This window comes from Pleurodeles waltl, chromosome 4_1 (genome assembly GCF_031143425.1).
Source record: "Pleurodeles waltl isolate 20211129_DDA chromosome 4_1, aPleWal1.hap1.20221129, whole genome shotgun sequence".
NCBI classification, from domain to species: domain Eukaryota; kingdom Metazoa; phylum Chordata; class Amphibia; order Caudata; family Salamandridae; genus Pleurodeles; species Pleurodeles waltl.
In genome coordinates this window covers 456631815-456648307 of record NC_090442.1, presented here as the reverse complement: position 1 = coordinate 456648307, position 16493 = coordinate 456631815, and the positions used below count along the sequence as shown (strand labels likewise).

The 16493-nt window shown below is 44.2% G+C and overlaps 1 protein-coding gene across 1 annotated transcript in view; it reads left to right on the top strand.

Annotated features, from left to right (window-relative positions):
- The window catches only part of TMEM243 (transmembrane protein 243), a 184626-nt gene that overhangs the window by 94285 nt on the left and 73848 nt on the right, over nucleotides 1-16493 (top strand). Inside the window, exon 3 of the mRNA XM_069228720.1 lies at nucleotides 13409-13459. Coding sequence (XP_069084821.1) covers nucleotides 13409-13459 — 51 coding nt within the window. The remainder of the gene's footprint in view (nucleotides 1-13408; nucleotides 13460-16493) is intronic.

The window sequence follows — 16493 nt, the reverse complement described above, 5'->3', positions numbered from 1 at the left end:
AATACTGCAATGTTCATTTATTTCAACCTGTTCCATTGGGAAGACTTTAAATGTAACAGCTACCATTCCTGTTAAATGATGTTCAGGAATGCTTCACTTTTGTTGCAAGTGTAGAATGTTAGCGTTCTGGTCATTGATTAGAATTCTGTGGCAAAGGTAGAGTAAAATGCTGGGGAATCAACTGACTTGCTGCTGCTATTTAACACACGTTTCACTGAGCATTCTGGTCTTTTTTTCTGACATGGATAAGGATGATATTTGAAAATGTGTCAATTTTTTTTTTACTTTCTAGAATCTATAGCAATAACAATAACTTCTGTGGCAAAAGGTAACTTCTCATTTTGTTCAACAGTGACCTTTTCAAACTTTTTCAAACATTTTATTTAAGTCTTGAGTCTAATGAAACAGTCATGACATTAGGATGCATGACTGAATTTTAGCCATCAGACAGTTAGTAGGGAAATATATTATGCCAACTCAACTACCGTCAGCAATCTTAAAACGGTACGTAGTGCTTATAAACTAAATTTATATTTCCTAGAATCACACTTCAGTGTGCTTCACTGCCTTATATCCCAGAATCTGGCTTCTGTTGTAACAAGAAGATACAAACCGGTTTCCAAAATTCGTTAGGGCAAGGCTGGCAATGCTTAATAGAGGTGTAAGTATCCATTGTTTCATTAAAGTACATCATATCTCTGACCCATGTTGCCTGCTGCTTGGGTGCTTTGGAGTTCATCTGAGGGAACTTCATTGGTCACTTAGTAAGGACAGCCATAGATAGCAATATGTGCTGGTATATTCCCTGTAGCTCCCAAGAGAGCCAACTCAGGAGATGGAACCATAATGGCCTCCATCATTACATTTGAAGAAGTGAATATCTTCTTCCAAAGTTCTAGCATCGTGTGGCACAGCACAGCAATATGAAGAACACCTGTATTTGCCGTTAACATTTTTTTCATTCTACTTAACTGCCAAGGAAAAATCTAGCTATGCACAGGGTATAGTATAAACAATGGAAAACCTGAATGAAATCCATTTGTGCCTGTAGCAGAATGGGCCATTTTTAACATGAGCACACCACTACTGGCAGCATTTACCAGAGAATGGAAGGCCTAGCTCAGCCTTCTTAGTCTGTTGCACCATGTGTTTTGCTTCACTAATGAACAAAATGAAACTCATGCACTGACAAATCTCTGGAATGCGCTTTTTAGTCTAAAGCAATGTTCGTAGAGGAGATTAGCATGCTGAAGCACACGTTTAAAAAAAGGTCACAGCAATGAAATGAAAATATGTACAAATGATTCTCCACTGCAGTATACAGAGCAAATGTGTGAGTGTGTGTGTGTGTAAATATATATATATATGTCACAATGCAAAGCAGATACAAATTAAAAAAACGGATCACCATGAGGCACGGGCAAATCTGCATCATCTCCCTCCCTATCAGACTGAGAGATCCCAGAATCGATCGTGGAGAGAGAGATCAATTGTCCTCACAGAAAGGATGACACAGCTGCGTCCTGAGCATGTCCGAGATCCGAGTCACTCCCCGGTCCATCTGGTCTCGGCCTCTTATATACTTTAAACAAACAAGAGAGGAGAATTCTAGAAACCTCCTCCCGCTCCATAAGTTTATTATTAAAAAATGCTGGCTACTTCAGGTCAGTTTTGAGAACAACTCGTTGCGAATTGACCAAGATCCCAAGGTGCCCTCTCTAAACAAAACTATTCCCTGGGTACCATAAACATAATCCTAGTACATTCTTATCAGCCTAAGCCCTTGGTGAGAAAGAACATGCAGAATAAAAACATGAGCACATTATATAACGTGAGCATGGAAAAATACTTGCAGCTTTTAACGTAGCGGTGGCTAATGCTAAAATAAAGTCAGTAGGCAGAATGAAGTTGGTGGTCACTAATGTGACGGTGTGCTGCTAGGCTAAGTGCAATGTGGAGTTAATGGTCAAAACGCAAATATCGTTACACCATGAATTCCTGCCTCCTATTGGTATTACCTTTGCTTACTCCAAGTGCAAATCTCATCCTGAAGTTAAAACTCTTAGAAAGAGCACACTAAGGGCTCCACAGCCAACAAACATCAGAGGGGTAAATGGGCAGACCTGATTCATGCCCTTATAAATGGGTGTTATATCCTTGTACCAATTATTAATCTTAGCACAGGTCAGGGAACCTGTATTTATTTAGGAATTTGAATACTTGTCCGGGCCCATACCCCTGACGACCTCCTGCATGAATGGCCATTGTAATGTGTCAAAAGCTTTTTCATTGACAAGGAGAATGTCTGCTGCTGGAAGACTAGTAGTCTATCTGATATGATACAGCCATCATTGTGCATGGATTAAAAGCAGTCAACCCTGACGTATGAAACCGTATTGTTCCAGAGGTATTCAATAGTTAAAGTTGTCTTTATGAGGAACACGGATTAGAATCTCAACCAGACTTTGGGACTATAGTAATTATGGCCTCCAGCAATGAGGGTGGTTGACTGCCCATGATGGCAGTCGCATTTTAGCCATCTATCTAAGCCGCAGGATATCGGAAAACGTTTTATACATTTTCACCTTGAAGTCACTGTCTCCTAGAGCCTTACTGCTAGCTAGGCTGACTATATAATTTTTAACATCTTCAACTGTTGTTTAGGGGGTTGGGAGGAGTTAATAATTCCTGCATCTCTCCCTCAGTCCAGACAAGGGCAACATTGCTTAAGTATCCATCTAAATCTTCTGCAGAGAGATCCAAACGGGAGGTATAGAAGTGCACATAATATTGCCTGGATACATTCAATATTTCAGATGGTGATGTTGTAGTTGGACTATCGTCCTTGGATATGCTCGCCAATTGAGGTGCGTCATTGCAAACTTTAATTAACCATGCCAGTGTTTTCCCCTGTTTGTCACCTTCTCCAAATGCTCATGCTCACGTTTTTTGCCTCAACTCCTCATGATCAGCTGTCTCCCGGAATTCTTTCAATTTTGTAGTTTGAGAAGAATGACCATGTCCATGCTCAACTCTGTCATTTTCCAAATGCTTAAGTTCTCAATCAGATAGACGTCTAGGAGGAGATTTCTTACCTTTGCATAATCCCCAGGTTTCAGACTGGTTCCAGAAGTTTTTGAAGCAGTGGCCCTGCGTCCTGGTAGGTGGCGTAGTTCGGCATCGTCTATGCCTGAAGTGACCTGTGCAGCACCTATATAGGCACCACCACAGCACACTGATGCCAGTTCTTTCATTTTTGTGGCAGATATCACTGATCCAGTCAGAGCTACACTTTTTTGAATCTTTGCCGATTTTTTTTAATTTTTTTTATTTTTTTATTTTTTTTTAAGAGTTCTTCTTTCTTGATGTGAGGATGTCACCTTAGAAACCGGCTGGGTGCACGCTGATGCCAGTTCTTTCCCTTTCCTGACTAATTTTGTGGGTCCAGTCAGAGCTACACTTTTCTGATTTTGTCAAGTCTTTTTGAGAGTTCTTCTCTCTTGGTGTGAGGATGTCACCCAAGAAACCTGCTGGGTTCAAACCATGTGGTGTCTGTTTGTCACATGTTTGTGACAGACCCCCACTTGGTGTGCTTGTGGTGCTTGAAGCGTGACCCCCGACTCCAAGACATGCCATGCACCCAAAGGCACTCAGGGAGTGATCCCTCAAGCTCCTTGCAGCCTGACGACTCGGCGACGCTCAGGATCGTATTCGCACAGAAGGTCCTGGGATTGTTTGCGGAGCCGCACTTTGCAATTGTCGTCACTCTCTAAGTCGTCTGGGATATCCCACAAGCATTAAAAAAAATCAACAACGTCAAAGAGATCTTTGACTTAGCTGCGCCCTCCTAAGTCTTCTGATGAGGCGTGGGATCATCCGCAACTCCAGCCTTGTGCTTCTGCGGTGACGAAGTCTGGGTCAGTTTTGCGCTTCCCTGACTTTCCCGGAGCGACCCTACCCAGCTTAAAAAATGTTATGAGGCTATACACCTCCATTTGGGCGGCCTGGCCCCTCTCAAGTGTAAATGGGCCCCACAGATTTAGGTGGGTCCCCACTAAATCTCCACCGACTGGTTCAGCCTCGGTACCAGTCTGCCCCATGGATCTCTTGCTGGATCTAGAGCTGACCATCGGCGAAACCAAGATCTTCCTCTGAGCACACTCCAGTGCCCGTGCCACCAATGCCGCATGGCTACACAGTCCCATCATCATTCCCGAACCTGAAGCGGAGCCGGTTGGGCATCATCCCCAACACAAGTTTCAGCACTGACCCAGGACCATGCTCTCCGGAGTTGAGTCAGTGCTCTTTTACTCTTAATAGGCCTGGGCAGGGAGGCGAATGGGAGGGGTCTGAGGACCCTTATGGATACCAGCATCCCTTAGATGAGCATGAGGGAAACTGGTGTGAGGAGCTGGCGCAGGCAAGTGGGTTAGACACCTCACCTGACACTAGCTTGGTCTCTCCTACCATGACTACGGTGGAGAAAGCCTCTTTTGTTATGGTGGTTTGTAGGGTGGTGAAGTTCTTGGGCCCTCAGCTGCCCATAGTGGCAGTCAAGACGAATGTCTTGACAGGTGCTTCAGCTAAAAGTCGCCCCCTCTGAACCTTCACTCCCTTTTAATGAAACCCTTACCTCTGTACAGGAGCTCTGCTGCCTAGGACGATTGCCTGCCACCATTCTCCCCACTCTTGGGGATCCCAATTTCCTTACCCAGCACCCCACACCGAGAGCTTGGTGATACAAGCCTCCACCTCAAGGATTGATCACAGCACGTTCCCTATCACTCCACCAGCTAGGGATTCAAAGAGGCTGGATACCTTTGGCAATAGAATGTTCTCTCCTGCCAGCCTAGCACTTTGGATGGTGAACACTGCATGCCTTTTGGGTCGATATTCCTATATGATCTGGAGTTTGGTTGTGCAAGTGCTGCCTATGGTTTTAAAGGAGGCTGGAGCCACACATTCCCAACCTATTGCTGACTAGAGAGAGATGCAGCAAAGTTCACCATACAATGTGAACTAGACACAACCAACTGACTGGGTAGAGAGATTTCATCCTTGGTGGCGTATGCCTTGCTTCCCTTTGATGGCACTCTGCTTTTTGGAGAGAAGGTGGATTCATCTCTGGGGTAGTTTAGGGACAGCTGAGCTACAGCTAGATCCTTCGACTTGTCTACGGCCCCTCATTACCCCCCAGTCTGCCTTGTGCCCCTTTCATGGCCAATGAAAGGGGTAGCCAACTGCATCCATACTCTCCCAGCAAGCCAGAAGGCTTTCCAGCCTTTTTGTGACCAAGGTTGCAGGTTCCACCGACCACGTGAGATGGGTAGCCGGAGGTCTGATCAGTCCACCACCCACCTGGCAGCCGCAACCTCTAAACCCCTTTAGTTTGCCCTGCGACCATCATGGGCATCCGAGGGCGGGGGGGGGAGGGGGGAGGAGGGGCAGGATACACTATCACCTGCACCACTGGCGGTCAGTAACAGCGGACTGTTGAATTTTGCAAACCGTCCGGAGGAGCTACTCCTTCCCCTTTGCGACTACCCCTCTACTCATGCTACCCACTTATGATCAGCTGGTGGAGGACAACCTGTTCTTGCTCTGTCAGGAATTTCTGGCTCTCTTAGTTGGGGGAGCTATAGAGAGGGAACTGGCATCAGAAGTGGGTAGTGGTTGCTATTCCTGCTTCTTTCTGGTGCCCAAGAAGGATGGAGGTCTTTGTTCTGTCCTAGGTCTGCTCCTTCTCAGTTTCTTCCTAGAAAGGAGAAATTCAGGATGCTCATGCTCACTCAAGTTCGGTCTCCTCTGGATTAGGGAGACTGGGCAAGGCAGGATATGGAAATACGAATACTGCAAGACCAACGCTACAATCCACAGGTGTTATCTGACGTTCACAGTGAGCCAGAGCACTTACAGTTTGCTTTGCTCTCCTTCGACCTTACCAGCATCCTTCAAGTGTTCATGGAAGTGATGGTGGTGGTTGCAGCTCATCTGCAGAGGTCGAGGGTTCCAGTCTTCCCTTACCTCAACGATGGGCAGTTGAAGGGGGGCTTTCCCCAGGCAGTTGCCTCCGACCTCCAGATTACCTTAAACCTTCTACACTCCATGGGGTTCACTATCAAAGTGTTGTAATCACACCGTGGCTCCCTCTCAGATGCTCCTTTTCATCAGAGCTGTTCTGGACACAGTGCAGTTTTTTGCATATCCTCCCAAGCTGCAAGTTCAGGATATTCTGGCTATGATACCGATGCTTCAGCCTTTCTCCTGGATTTCGGTGAGACTGACTCTAGGGTTGTTGGGCCTCATAGCCTCCTGCATCCTGCTTGTTACTCGTGCTCGTTAGCATATGTGGGCTGTGTAGTCAGACCTGAAGTTCCAGTAAACACAACATCAGGGGATTCTCTCCAACATGGTCTAGATCTCGGAGGGAACTACAAAAGATCTGCAATGGTGTCTGACGAACCACGATTTGGGCAGCAGCAGACCCCTCTTCCTTCCTCAACCAGAGCTGAATGTGGTGACAGATCTTTCACTTTGGGGATAGGGCAGCCATTTGGGAAAGGAGGAGGTCAGAGGGCTCTGGTCCCTGGCAGAGTTCGAACTCCACATCAACTGGTTGGAGCTTCAGGGGATTCTTTCGGCATTGAAAGCCTTTCTTCCCTCTATTAGGGGAAGTTTGGTGCAGAAGTCCACGGACAGCACCACCCCAATGTGGTACTGCAGTAAACTGGGCAGGGTAGGGCTGTGAGACATTTTGTCAGGAGGCTCTGTTTTTCTGGGCATGGCAGGAATGCTAGATAATTTCCCTAGCGGTTCAACACCTGACAGGCTCTCTGAACACCAGGGCAGACAAACTCAGCCGAAGATGCCTAGCAGATTACAAAGTGGCTCCATGAGGAAGTGGTGCAAATACTCTTTCAGCAATCAGGAGTGCCTTAGTTAGATCTGATATCCACTGCCAAGAGCATTCGTCAGCAGTTTTGTGCTGGAGTTTCCAAGGCAACTCTTGCCCAGAGTCCAAAAAAAAAATCAGGAATCCCGGGGCCAAAGTTAGTATTGTGGCTCCAGATTGGGCGAGGAAAGTCTTGTAACCTGAGCTGTCGAGCATGACCATCGGTCCTCCAGTCAAGCTGCCTCTTGGAAGGAATCTTCTATTGCAGCAGCAGGGGAGAGTCCTGCACCTGAACCTGCAAATACTTCACCTTCATGCGTGGAGATTGAGCAGTGAAGTCTATAATGTTATTCTAGTAGTCAGTCACCCATCCACCTAGTCTGTATTCGCCTACCTTACGGATAAGTTTGTAGTATGGCGTGATTCACACATCACCCTCTGTCCTTTCTGCAACTTTATCCAAGGTTATTCTGTTTGCTCTATCGTTGGCAAGCAGTGCTCTGCTCAGGGCACAGTTAAAAGTTATCTTTGAGGTATTTCTGCATTTTTGTGGTTGCTAGACCAGCCTCCCTTATTTAAGTTAGCTGATATGTCTCAGTTTCTTAAAGACTTACAGCACGTGCCCCCACCCCCAAACACCAGTCATTCCCCCCACCCCAGCCATTCATCATGCCCTAGTGGGATCTGAAGCTTGTTCTCACTATCTTGGAGTGTGCACCATTGGAGCCTCTTCATCAAAACTCCCCTGCTAATGGCCATAACATCACCCTGAAGGTTAGGCGAATTGTAGGCACACTCTGCATTTACAACACCACCTTCTACCCAGACAAGCTGGTCCTCTGTACACATGCCTCCTCCCTTCCATGTAGGCCACAAAATCACTCTGCCTCCCTTCTTGGCTCTGCCTTAGCCTTCCAAAGTTGAAGTGAGACTTCACTGTCTGGAGCTATAAAAAGTGTTCTGTTTTGACTGCACAAAAGAGTTTGGGTCAATTATATATTCTGTTTGGTTAAGAAATGGACGACCTCAAGATGGAAAGTGCTTTGCATCAAGATCTGCTATGCATTGTCCAAGAAGCATCTCCTGGTGGGTTTGTATGCTTATTCTACCAGATGAAAGAACGCGACCACTGCGTTAGCCCGCAGAGGCACTGTCCCGGACATCTGTAAGGCAGCAACGTGGGCATCTTTTCACATGTTTATCAAGCACTACTTTCTAGACATTCCGGTCCGTCTTGACGGGCACAGTGCTGTTCAGTCCAATAGTAGTACTTCATGTAAAATCGGCTTCACATGGAGGCATTGCTTGGGTTATTATTCTAAGGTGAAGGATCTGCAGCTAGAAGTCTCTATCAGAGGAACAGGTTACTTGCATTCAGTAACGCCATATGTTGTAGAGCCTATAGAACCGCAGATTCCTTACCGACCCTCCTGTCCTTCCCGCTCTGAGCCAATTGCAGCATAAGGGACACCCTTCTTAGGGTCTTAGTTTTTTCACACCAGTGGTCAGTTCTCCCCGTGGCACTATGCTCCTGCCGTGGAAAGTAATGAAAGTAAGTGACGTCAACACACCGGGGTAGCACCTATGTAGGTACCACGCACATTATTTCTGTCGCGGGCGCCGCCTAGCCAAACGACACCACCTATGGGCGTGCTAGGATGCTGTTCAAAAAAACTTCTCGAAACAGTCTGTGAATTGGGGATTATTCTAAGGGAAGCAATCTGCGGCTAGATAGTTTACCAGATACGGTGTTACCAAAGGTAATTAACTTGTTGTTCCAGTGACCCCAGTCACATGTGCAATCATTTTAGAATGCCTGCCCTCTTGGAGATACATATGCCCAAAAGTATGCTTTAAATGCTTACCACAAGATCCCCACATCAGAGACCGAATCCTCATTCAGCACAAAGTAGTCCACAATATCAGCCCTGATTTCAGAACGGAAAACTGAAACTTGTAACTTTGATCTCTTGAATCTACCAAAAATAAACCTTTGCCGGAGATACAATACTGCAGGAGAGTGGTCCCTTAGGGATCTAGACCTATTATTAACTTATTGAACTTTTGCCACTATAGACTGCATGGCCAGCCATAAGTCGATGCAGGAGCTCACACCACATATCAATAGGTAGTACGTATATTTCATGGGTGTAGCATGCAGGACCCGCCAAACATCCGCTAACTCATACAGTTGCATAAAATGAACTAGTACACCAGACGCTTTTGAAGACCACTCAAAAGCTCGCTCGCTCAGCACACCTCGCCCAGTGCTGCAAAGCTCTGATCTATACACCTGTGGGTAGGCTTCATTCAGGCCTTTTGCGTTGTCTCTGCGCTTCAACCTCTGCTCTCCAGTTGCATCAGTTATTCAGCAGGACAGGGGAGCAACAGTGACTGCTGAATTATTAGAATGCTTGTCGCTTTTCCCATTGAGCTGTTGTACCACACTGCTTAAGTGGCCATGTCATAGCTTGGCTTTCTGCCACCCCTGACCTTATCAAACTTAAATGGAGGTTTCTTATGTAAGTTATATTTGTATTTTATTTATCATGTGTTCGGTCAGTAAAAACCATTACAACAAAGAAAGGAGAGAAAAAGAAAGAAAACAAAAAACAAAACAAGGAATCATAAAATACAGTAATATAATCGATTTGAGTTAAAATGTTCTGAATTGCGGAGTACTACAACGTTGCTTGCAGGCTGATTGTGCGTGTTTGTTTCGCTTGTTCAGTCTCTTGGAGAAGGCACCCTAATTTATCCAAGAATTTATCCAGTCTGCAGCTGAGCTATACGTTGTTCCCTTTAAAGCCTGCCAATATTGCTGGTCTGAACCTACGCAGCCCCCTTTAAACCAAACTGGTCGTAGGAGCCTGTTGCAATTTGTTGCATTGCTTTTGCATAGGCATATTTGATGGATCAGGGTTTCCAGAGCCAGTCCACATAATCGACAGGTGTCCGTCGTGTTGACTCCCTTCCACCTAGGAAGTTGGGCATATGTTGGAAGGCAGCCCATTCAGTATTTCATAAAGGCTGCTTGAATCCATGGATTAACTGCTGCTCCCAGATATAGTTGTGGGATTAGAGAGACGTATGATGACAGAACCAGCCAGGCATGGCTTCGTTTCGATAAAGCCTCTTTGTCCTGAAGATGTGAGAGAGACTTGACACTTACTTTCGTTGCACGTTTGACAAGCTGATGTGAGCTCAGTTGGAGTAGTTGATCTACCAGGCCCAATGTTGTCAGTGAGGACTCTAGGTAGAGACGGAAGGCAGAGGTTGGATCCGAAATCATTTCCACCCAAATAAGAGAGCTTAGGGAGCCTTTTTTTTTTTTGCTACCTTAAGCTTATGGCTCAAGTTGATAAATGCCCCTTTCCTTGCTAGAGACTGCCTAACCATGCCACATTCTAGGCAAACTTGAGCCGGTGAAACATAATTTGGTAAGCTGAACAACCTCTTGAAAAGCTTAGTGATCATTTTGTCCAAGTGTTCGTCGCCACGGCCTCTTAGAACTTCGCTGCCTTATGTGATTGTTGGTATTAATTGGATTTCCGACTGAGGGACTCCAGATGGGGTTTGAAGGAGCCATTGCTGTCAAGAAGAACCCCTAGGTATTTATATTTGTGCACTGTTTCAACCTTATTATGACCCAAATACCACTGATATGGCAGTTGCCCAGTCTTCTTAAAGGGCATGATTTTTGATTTATTCAAATTAATTAGGAGAGCATTTTTTCCAGAGAAATCATCTGTTGGGTTAAGGAGCCTCTGCAGGCCTATTCTAGTGTGACTAAAAAGGATGAGATCATCAGCGCACATCAAGCTTGTCATGGCAGTTTGCCCCAGCCTTGGTGAATGTGAGTTCACCTTGTCCAGTTCTGCCAGTAGGTCAGCCAAAAAGAAATTAAAGAGAAGGAGTGCAAGTATACATCCCTGACGCGTGTAAGTTGCCAATCTCAGCTGCTTGTAGAAACAATTGACATGGGTAAAACCATCAGCATAAACGTCTTTCTTCAAGTGCATCTCCATCTACATTTTTAAAATGTGGAAAATCTCAACACTTGTAGTTTACTACAGCCTGTATTTGTTTTTTTTCTGTTATTTGTAGAACAATTTTATTAACACAGAAATCCTGAAAACAAACAATTGCTTTTAGATAATACCTAGGTTTAAGGGCCCTAAATGAAAACTAGTGAGCCTTGCCTCTAGTCCTATTCTGTGGTAAATTCACATTTTCATCTTTCTGTGGTAAACACATTGGGATTGTCTCAGTTACTGTACACGGTTTGACCAGCAAATCTGCTGCTGGGATTCTGGCTATTAGGGCATTCCTTCTCCAGGATCCCTTTACCCAATCCTCAAACCTGATTAATATGATTTTTCCCATTTTGCTTTGTTTGACCTATGTTGTACTCTCCAAGCTGGGGACTTTTGATTCCACAAGATTCAAGTCATAATCCCATAACGGTCTGGTCAGGGGGACTCCACCAAGGTAAGGCACAAATTTGCTTCCACTCTCAGGAATAGGTTTGGGGTAAGATGTGAGCATGAATGTAGCAAAGCAAGCAACAGAACCGTTAAAAAAAAATATAAACGTCAGGCCAGTTCAATAACAAGTTTGGCTGCAAATGAGTCAAGTCTAAAGAAACGATTACCAAAAGCAACAAGAAGGAGTATGTTTGGAGCAAAGATTGCCTAAATACCATGCCCGTTTACTGGCACCATGCCCGCTTACTGACACCTAACAGTTTTAAATGAGAACTTTGACTGGACCGCAATCTCATTTGTGCAGTTATAGAATAACTAAGCGTGGCATGTTGAAGATTCAGAAGTTGCGAAAAAGGACAAAGTCCTATATTCCACAGCCCCATGCCTTGCTTGTCGAGCACTGGATTCTCTTTGGTTTCCTTAAAAAAAATTAAAGGCCCTTGGGTCTCACGGAACGCAATAGGTCAAATCAACTTGCAGTTTTCCTTCTCCCTAACCCACCCTACCACCACCCCCCCCACCCCACCCCAAACCCCTCCCTCAGTTTGCCCATTCTACAACTCCTTCAACATTGCCGGCAAAGCAATAGTCTGACAACTAAGTCTTCAAGCTCTGCCAATGGTCTGCTATATATCCTGTGCTGTAAAGTCATGGACCATTGACATCACGTCAACCTTACCCACTCAACAACATCCAAAGCAACAAATCCAAAGGCTCGATTTTTGGAAAGGCAGAACCTCAAATATGACAATGTAGAGAAACCATTCTAAGCCATGCATGGAAACAGCTCTTCAGGGGGAAGGGATGAAACTATCCATTCTGAGGCTTTGACTTCTGAAAAGTACAACCCCACATCCTCCAACAGCAGTGGTAATCCGGAGAAGAGAATATTGATGACAGCAATTACATCCCCACTCCTCACAAACATTGTCACTGTTAACATCTGAGAGTATCATTTTATAACGGATTTACATTAACTCTAATATTTGACATGTGGTTACGTTATGGAAAACGGACAGACATCTAATTTGGTATCAACACTTACTTAGCCACAGCTACTCCTCTGGTGGTGCTGTCTTTAACTGCTCCTAGAAGGAACGCTAATCTTAAAGGAAAGCCTGCTTTAGCAAGCTTTATTGCACAGATCGCTCAATAAAGACACACTGCTATCTCGTCAATTATTACATTCATTCCATAATTGTAAAATATAACGAAAGAGAACTTTACTAGGAAAAAAGGCTCCATCTTCAGCAAGGTGCCTGAATACAGGAGAAACGGCATCTCATGAATTTCCCTTTGAAAACCTAGCCATAAAGGTCCTCGGAGAAAGGGTGGAGCTACAAAAATGTATTACATTTAAAGGCTATCAAAGTTGCCTTTTGTCTGAGTATGTATATAGACTAGATCTTTTCGTTTGTACATTAGTTATTTTCATTTTCGATTATCTTATGTAATTGAATGTTATTTGACTTCCATATGTTATTCCACTTTCGTTCCTATTTGCATTTTATTCCCATGCGTTTTTCTTCTTTTTGTATAGAATAGTTTCTATTCTGTGAATTAGCCAGAATACATACTTTATATAATTTGACAGTGTGTTCCAAATTGTCTTTTGTATGAACACGTATTGATAACAATGACCATGAAGGCTTGTTTTCTTACTTTTTGCTAAAAAAAAAAAGTTAATAAAACATTCAAAATCAGAATTAGTCTTGGCAGAAAAGCATTTCCGTGTCATGTTCCACCCCCTTTGGATCTCAAATACCTAGTACGGTACCCATCATCCATTAACATTATCATAACACATAGTCGTACTATAACTACGTAACCAGGAAGATATTGGTTCTGCCAGTTCTTCATCATCTGGGTAATCCAATTTTTCAGTTGCTTTAGCCTAAGAGGCCTGGCATTTTGTTACATGAAAGCAATACCATTGAAATTAGTAAAACCTCCAGTTTCCTGTGTTTAAGAAAACTGCAAATACAAATTGTGAAAAGCATGCCCTAATTACTTTTATTTTGAATTTCAGGATAGAATAATCAATTTAGTGGTTGGTGGACTAACGTCCTTGCTTGTTATAGTAAGTATTTCTGGCCTTTTCCTCATTTACATTTAGTAATGGATTGATATTCTTTTACTTCACATGTCATAAAATGACTTGATGTAAGATATAACAAGACTTTATATCCACTACTGACGCTGTTTTCGAGACAATAAACTTTGCTTTTGACATTACTACACACCTACTTTGAATCTGGGATCATCTTGCCATGATCTAGCCACCCCCAAATCGCCATGTGATGCCTGTGTTTTCTAGCCCTTGAACATCCTAGACCCACTCCAGTGGAAACCCTAAACATTTGAAATGCTAGTAACGTAGATGGTGGTTCTTCACATCAGCGCCATTTATCATTACATGACTACTTTGTGTATTTGTATAGCTCGGTAAACACCCATGAAGGTATTCTGGCTCTTTGCAGTTGAAAACGGCAGCTGTCTCTTTGGAGTGATTATTAGAAAAAATAGGTCTTCAGCTCCTTGCAGAACTCAAGAGGTGAAGTGTAGGCTCTGATGTGCGGTGGGAGGTCATTCCCTGCCTTGGGGCCCATGTAGTAGAAGGTTGATCTCTAGCTGTTGCTTTTGGATGTTGGCTACGTGTGCTTTTGAGAATTCAGCTCAGCGGAGGTGCCTTGGTGGTAGGTGGAAGTGTATGCAGCTGTTGAGGTAGGCAGTGCCCATGTTTTGTAGTGCTTTGTATGTGTGGGTGAGCAGATTGAACTGGTTCTGTTTGTGTATGGGGAGCCAGTGAAGTTCTCTGAGATGTGGGGTGATATGAGTACTGCCAGGTAGGTTGAGGATGAGCCTTGCCACAGCATTTTGGATGTTTTGGAGTCTGTTCAGGAGCTTCTTAGGAATTCCAGTGTAGGGTGGGTTGCTGTAGTTAATACTGCTGGTTATCTTGCCATGTGTAACTGTCTACCTGGTGTTTACTGGAAGCCATTTGGAGATTTTTCACAGCATCCTCAGGATTTGGAAGCAAGTGGAGCTCACTGTGTATACTTGGGCCTTCATGTTGAGCTTGATGTCTATGATGATTCTAAGATTTCAGGTGTGGGTGTGGATGTGGATGTGGGGCCGAGGATTGTTGGCCACCAGATGGAGTCCCAGGCAAAGGCTTTTTTTCCCCAAAGATCACCACTTCACTTTGGTCTGTATTGAGCTTAAAGTAATTGGATTTCATCCAAGTGGCCACTTTAGACATGCAGGTGGCGAAGTTGGTGTTGAGGAGGTCTCGTCTGGCAGGGAGAGTATCAGTTCGGGCTCGTCTGCACAGGAGAGTTTGCTGATGATGTGTAATCTGATGAGGTCTGTCAGCAGATTCATGTTGATGATGAAAAGTGTCAGGCTGAGGGGGGACCCTGGGGTGACTGTGCATATGAGTTTCGTGCCTCCGACATGGAGGGTGGCAGGTTGACATTTTGGGTTTTTCTTGTGAGGAAGGAACAGACACTGTTGAGGACAGGTCCTTGGATGCCTGTTTCATGTAGTCTTATGATGAGGGTGGAGTGGGTATTAAAGGCTGCTGAGAGGTCAAAGTATGGGGGCCGCAGTATCTCCACGGTCAAGGATCAGCCTGATGTCATCTGTAGCTGTGATGAGGGCGATCCAGGTAATGTAGTTGTGATGGAATCTGGATCGGTGGTGTCTAGGAGCTGGTGTGTGTTGAGGTAGAGAGCGAGTGGCTTTCTCTATGACTTGGCTGGGTATGGTACGGGGAGATTGGACGGTGGTATGCTAGTTGAGTGGGGTCTGCTGAAGTTTTCTTAGGCAGTGTGTTGACCGTTGCGTGTTTCCAGGCATTCAGGAATGTCTCCGAGGTGATGGAGTTGTTCAGGATGCAGGTGAGGACTTCGCTGGTAGGGAAGGCACCCATATTGTAGATGTGATGGGGTCAAGGGTCTGTTGGAGACCCAGAGTCTGCATGTTGTTGGCTGTTTCGTCTGTGGTGAAAACTTCCCAGACAGTCATGTTTTTTTCGAGGATGTTTATGGGTAGGCTCGTGATGAGGGATCAGGGTCCGGTTGCCCTCTTATTGGTTTTTAATCCTCCTGGGTCCCACAGCACTGTTTAGAGTATTCTTGTGTAAAAGCGTTTCAAAATGTTAACTGCTGTTAAGTAAGTAATGTTTCAATACATAAATAAGTTTATTCAGAACCTAGTCTAGTAAACAAAGTAAAACACAATAATTGTATTTATTTAAAAGGGTTGTGTCTTGGCACCTACGTTCTGGTTATTTGACAGACTTACCTAGAATTTTTATAGGCAATACTCCCCGTACCTTCCATTCCCCCCCCAAAAAATGTTTGATGGCTCTCATGTGCCGTGTTTGTTGCACGCAGATGGTTTGATCATTACGGATGGTTCTTAAAAAACTAGGCCTCCAGCGGAATTTAAATGTACACTCAAGTTATTGCAGTTCAAACCTTTTAACTTAGATATGACTAAAGCTATGGCACTTGGTGCTTAAGTATCTAATTTTGCTTTGTTTACAGGAGATAAGAAAGTAGAAGGCTGAAAAGAAGTATTTGTGAATGATATATTTTTAAAAATCGCAACATATTTTAAACTATAAACCGGGATTAACATACATCCTAAATGCAATTAATGGAGCAGAAGCGTAAAATAATGAAGCTGTATAGCTTTGATGCCATCCTGTTTTGTCTCTTATTCAAGTATACTACTTGCATTGTTTTGAGAATAGTACACCTATGAAAACAACGTTCTCATTTGTCTGCCACACTAATGGCAGATTCATTCATGCTGAACACAGCTGACATGTGGGTTGTTTATCAATATTGTTAGGAGCCATGGCCAAAAAATTCACCATCTCTTCATTATAAGCGTGATTTTGTTGATTTCTGTTTTGTTCTTGGGAGGAGTAGAGAAATATTAATACCGGTCTCTGCCAATTCAAACTTGTTGGAAGGTGAAGCTACTTTGCAGTTTGACTTTATATTGATTTTCAAAGGCTCAAAAACGTTTTCTGTGCACAAGGCCTTTATTAGGCAGATTTGTCTTTTTGTGGAATGCATTGGTTCTTAATTCATTTGTAT